This window comes from Anabrus simplex, chromosome 1 (assembly GCF_040414725.1).
Source record: "Anabrus simplex isolate iqAnaSimp1 chromosome 1, ASM4041472v1, whole genome shotgun sequence".
Classification (NCBI taxonomy): domain Eukaryota; kingdom Metazoa; phylum Arthropoda; class Insecta; order Orthoptera; family Tettigoniidae; genus Anabrus; species Anabrus simplex.
In genome coordinates this window covers 865,890,863-865,896,862 of record NC_090265.1, presented here as the reverse complement: position 1 = coordinate 865,896,862, position 6,000 = coordinate 865,890,863, and the positions used below count along the sequence as shown (strand labels likewise).

The 6,000-nt window shown below is 37.5% G+C and overlaps 1 protein-coding gene across 1 annotated transcript in view; it reads right to left on the bottom strand.

Moving 5' to 3' along the window:
- Positions 1–1,317: 1,317 nt before the first annotated feature.
- Positions 1,318–6,000, bottom strand: part of LOC136857307 (dynein regulatory complex protein 1) — a 256,632-nt gene continuing 251,949 nt past the window's right edge. The window contains exon 18 of the mRNA XM_067135886.2: positions 1,318–3,052. Coding sequence (XP_066991987.2) covers positions 2,936–3,052 — 117 coding nt within the window. The 3' untranslated portion in view covers positions 1,318–2,935. The remainder of the gene's footprint in view (positions 3,053–6,000) is intronic.

The following is a 6,000-nucleotide window of genomic DNA, read 5'->3' as shown; positions in this document are numbered from 1 at the left end:
TGAAACGGGTCTCTTAGTTCTGTGTTCCGATGAGTGTAATCTTCCCCACATATTCGGTGACCTACGTGTGTTACGTGTGCTACTTCCATACTTAGTCTTTTTGGTTGATTATTATCCACTATTCTCCAGTGCCTCTAATTCCAATCTTCATCATACGTACGGTGAACGAGTGTATTTATTAATAAGGTTATAGTGACTGGACAATAATTAATAGACTCCAACCCCATAACTGAAGAAGAAGAAAAAAATGGTACCCAAAATAATGACCTAATTGGCTTGTAATGAAATTAATTCCTTAATTCTGTTGAAATGCTGTCTTGGAATGTGTTACATAGGAATCATAGATAACTTTAAGCATGTGTGCTCTTCATTTTAACTTTAATCTACGACTCGTAGTGTTTTGTTTACATTCATGTGTCTGATGTGATAACCTGGGTCTCTAGCTACGTAGTGTATGCGTTAATTCGTGGTTCTGTTGAAGATTCTGAAGGCTTCTTCATGTTTCTTCATATTTCTACTGCATGAAGTAAGTAACTCAGTATAATAATGAAATGTTATATTTATGCTTAGGCCTATATTTGGTGAAAAATATAAGGCAGTGTTATTTTTAAGTTAGCTCTATTGCCAAATTTTATGTTCGTGGACTTCTTGGACTGAGGTTGTGTGCTAAAACAAAGACGTAGACTGTACGCCTAACATTCAATTTGTTCGATGTAGCAAAAGCTGCATCATGGATGGAGTACAGACGGGATCAAACGTCCTTGCACAAACGATATCGTCCGGTTAATGACACACTCATATTCTGTGAAACTATTGCAGATTTCTTGCTGGATTCAGAAGCACACACGGGCAGTGATGATGATGATTATTATTGCGACTCGTGATTTGGTCCCAACAAGAAGCGTAAGGCTACTGACCCACATCCATAAGCTTCTCTCTGGAAGAAGAATATCCTGCACATGCCAGAAATGTCAGCTGCTGGAAAGAACTACAGTGTCGCTACTCAGGATGTTCGAGTGTCATGCTCGTGCCCTTTGTATGAACTGCTGTGGGGCCGATGACCTTCGATGTTAGGCCCCTTAAAACAACAAGCATCATCATCATCATGTATGAACTGCAATGTGCAGCTTTGATTTGCGCAAAACAGGAACTGCTTCAGGATGTACCATGGAATGTAAAGGCACACATGCTTTCACCATGAATAAAATTTTATTGTCACCAAGAACAATAATTTGATTTTGAGTTTTATTTTTAAGATTTGATGACTTTTTGTCTTTTTATAATTTATTTATACAAGTTATAAATTTGTTTCTAGTTTCTAATTTAAATACCAATGTAAAGTCAATACCTGTGTATTCTTCCAAAATGTACAATTTATTATCATCCTGAGACCAAATGTGTCCTTATGATACACCAATTTCTCAAAAATTCAAAAATCAGAACTCAGAAATGATTGTCATTTTTGCAATAATACAAATGAAAATAAGATTTAATGAGATTTAGGTATTTTCTTCAATTTCTTGAATGACTGGGTCCGAGGAGGCTTCTTGACCTAGTATATGAATATTTTCTTTCCCTCATATGATACAGTGGTTTTACCAAGCTCCATAGCTGCAGTCGCTTAAGTGCGGCCAGTATCCAGTAATCGGGATATAGTGGGTTCGAACCCCACTGTCGGCAGCGCTGAAGATGGTTTTCCGTAGTTTCCCACTTTCACACCAGGCAAATGATGGGCGGCCACAGCCACTTCCTTCCCATGTCTAGGCCTTTCCTATCCCATCGTCGCCATAAGACCTAACTGTTTCGGTGCGACGTGAAGCAAATAGCAAAAAAAGAAGATACAGTAGTATAATAGGTAAGGTAAGGATTATTCTGCCCGAAGGCAGCTCCGAACCTCCGCAGAGGTGTTCCTGGGCCAGAGTTTACGTGCGGTAGGGTGGCCAGTTCCTTTCCGCTCCTCCATTCCCTTACCGCCACCAACAGCGCGTGGCAATCCATCCAACTCCTGACCACGCCCAATGTTGCTTAACTTCGGAGAACTCACGGGATCCGGTGTTTCAACACGGCTACGGCCGTTGGCAGTAGTATAATAAAATGACCAATAATGATGAGAGTAAGCATGTAGTTTTAAATGACAACTGATATCGCGAAATCCAAATTACATGGAATCGAAACCACGGGGATGTGGCTTTTCATTTTATGTGGCATTTTAAAAATGTCACGTACATTGGACCACAGCTGTCTTGGTCAGAAGCCAGTGATCATGATACTCGGTTATCATGCACCTGATGATTTGTATTTATTGTTGGGAATAATATATATACTAATTTAAAAAGTAACTGATGTGGAAAAGAAGAGAAGTGTTATGTTTTTCCTTATGCTGCCTTCATCGTAACGAAGATCTGCCAGCTATTTCATCTTGCACTGACCCATTGTTCCCTTCATGCCATTAAAATACCATGTTCATCGTAAAAAATAGCTTTAATTTCCTTCCCTCTTCTCTACATTTAGCACACCTGTAAGTACTCAGATAGACAATATTTCCTCTATTTACATTCTGATGGAATATTCTAAGGCTTCTGAATATCTTAGTTATAATTGTGGTAGTTCCTGCTTTCAAGATACAACATTAGGCTATCTCATACCTAAAACTGAGCAAGCTGAAACCAAGCAGATGGCATCATATAGGCAAATTACATTATAAATACCTGTTCATGAAAGCTGAAAGGGAATCGACTTTTTAAGTGCTGTGATCCAAATGCTAAATGTACAACACTCAGCCCTACCCTACAACGGCTGCTAAGGGTCTACAAAGCTTATTATGAGACGGGACTTGCTTGTTATTGAGTTATACAGGAGTAAATAAAATAACATACTCACAAACCACTATGATTTCACATTTTAGATACATTTTTAGTGTAAGAACATAAAACAATCACATAAATTTATTTACAGATGGTCTTGTAGTCTTATGCAATGACTGCTCTGAGGGCTCTACCTTCTTCAGAGAAGGTAGTCGATTGCGACTTGGGATGTGTAGATCGATATTCTCCTGCAAAATATTCGTGCATTCAGTTCTAGAACAATTCATGTATCATCAAAACCATAAACCAAGAAAATTCAAATAAAATTAATGTAGATGGCACTAAATATAATCAGTGAAAATAAATATTTAATATTGAATAACATCTCAAAACTCAAGGCATGTACACTCCAAACATTATTTTCTGCATAAAAGTATTTTTTGTCAAGGTAAATATGAGTGCATGAAATTATTCACATCCACAGCATTCCTTAAGCTGTGTGTGTCTCGTGAGTGGTGCTAATCGAATAACAATGCACAGGCTGTTACACAATCCTTGTGATATCTTGGCAAACCCAAGGGCCAGCTAGCAAGATATCTGGGACCTTTTCTTCATTTCCTCTGAAGTGAATTTTGGGAGATTCAGTGCTTCAAAATGCTATTATCTATCAAAACTTCTTCAAGATAATAATGTCAATGTCTTTCTACATCAGGAAATGCATACTGCAGATAAGAAGCAACAATGCTTTAAGGAGAACCTTCCTGGATATACCTGTATTGGTGCAGTATATCATCAGACATATGGTTTAGCAACATTTGTGCGAAGTGAAATACAGAATTTTAAATTCATGGATGTTTCCACCAACAACATTATTCAGATAATCATCAGTATCAACATTGCTTATATCAGAGTTATACACCTATAAGGTGGAATATTGCTGAGAACAGGAAGCCATAGTGTGTTCGTGCTCCGAATGCACCCCGTGATTATGCGCAATGCCTGGTTGAGTTGTACATTGATCTTCTTTGTGTGAACACTATTGATCCAAAAGGGGCAGCAGTATTCAGCAACAGAATATGATAAGGCTAATGCTGTTGATCTTAGAAAATGAGTATTGGCTCCCCATGATGTACCAGCAAGTTTCTGAAGCATACCTGCCAACTTTTAGAAATCAAAATTAGGAAGATTTTTTAATTCTTGGATTTCATCAAGTGTATTGCGCCACGGTCTCGGTAAAAAGAGGACAAGATAAAAGGCATACATATCTACAGTTACAATGCGAATTAACCATTACATTTAAAATCTTAAACTAAGAAAACACAAACGATTGCAAGAAAACGTACCTAATAATCATTCTAATTTATGACACATACATACGAATAGTAACATTTAGACAGATAAGTCAAGAACTGACTACAACTTACCAAATGGTGAAGAATATACACATGTAGGTGATACAGAGACTGCTGTGTTTACTTATTTAGCATTGATTCAACAATGCACTGTCATACTGCTGCTCATAACACTTTCCACTTAGACTTTTTTGACCACCAACAGTTTACTGAGATTTTCGTCATTCAGAGATGATCGGAAGTGTGTCCTCGTCTTTTTTACCTGGCTGAACAATCTTTCACACTCGGCATTGCTGTGTTGAATTGTCAATACTGAGAGCATTACTTTTGCGATTCTATCATATTTGAAACACCCATCTGCACCTCGTATATCCCCTATAGCAGACCAAGAACAATCTACTCTTTCTCCTTGCACAACAGACAATGGTAAATCCTCCACTTGGAGAGCACAAAACTGGCACTGTAATGCATCCATTGCTTCTTGTTCATCTTCACCATCTTTCACTGGCAATATAGGCCTAACAGGAAACTTTGAAACAAAATACTTTACAGCATTGAAGGAAGAAGCCTGCAAAGAATTTATCTGAGCTACTTGAGCATTAACAAAAACATCACTATTCAAATTAAATTTATGAATAATATAATCACAAACTGCAATAAAATAGTTCCTGACGTGCAAATAAAAGTTTTTCTTCTCCTCAGGTGCCAGATTTTCTACAAGACGAGATGTTGAACAGCCAATTACTAAATCATCATCCGCTTTCTGATTCTCTCTCGTGTGATAGACCACTTCTAAAACTGTAGGATATTGTTTTATAACCACTGGCTTAACAAACCTACACAGAATGTCCCTCAACATATCCGTCAGCATTGATCTTATGACATGAATCTGAGGTGCTTGCGACTGAAGAACTTTATTAGTTTTCTCAAATGTAGGGATGATAAATGCCAGAAATGAGCAAAATGCTTTATTAAAGTTTGAAGACAGAAAAAGAAATAGTCTCTCCTCTCGTGAAATACTGGCAGTGCAACTAGACTCCTTTATTTTCTTCACAGATGAGGATGAACTATTCTTAGCCTTCCTTTTCCCAGAAATAACAGAAGCTTGGTCTTGTACTCTACTGACACAAGGACCACGTTCCATTTCGGTATCTTCATGTGCCTTTAGTTTGGGAATTTGGAAATACTTCAGAGATGTGTCTGTGCCATTGGACTGCTTTACTTCATCCTTAAAAATCTCTGAAGTGGCTCCCACTCTGAAATCAATCTTTCCAAACATTTCCCCAAGGATAACCAGCGTGTACACACATGCTTTAATATTTTTCTAACATCAGTTTGGTACAAAGCTTGATACATTTTGAGATGATCTTTTCTCTTTGAGATTTTGTCTAAATAATAATAAATATCAATTAGCATCTGATCAATTTTGACAGGAAGGGAGTCTGCACCCTTCATGGCAGCCAAATTAATTAAATGACATGGGCATCTCATAATAATAATGTTTTCGCACTGCTCTCTTAGTTTAGCAGCAACACCGTTTTTTCTTCCCATCATAACAGGAGCATTATCTGCGCTAAAAGCTATACAGTTTGCCATCGGAACGTCATATCTTTTCAGAACATCCAGGAGCAAATTAGCAATATTAATACCAGTAGAATTGCCTTCCAAATTTTCCATGGATAGCAAACGATTTTCAATCTTTTTCAATTCTTTGTTGAAAAACGAGACGACGATAGGATAGAGCTTACTATATTTATCATTGCTACCATCAGTTGAAATCGCAAAAGGTTCAGACTTTAAAGTCTGAATCACTTGACTATCTGCATCACGGGACATTTCATTAA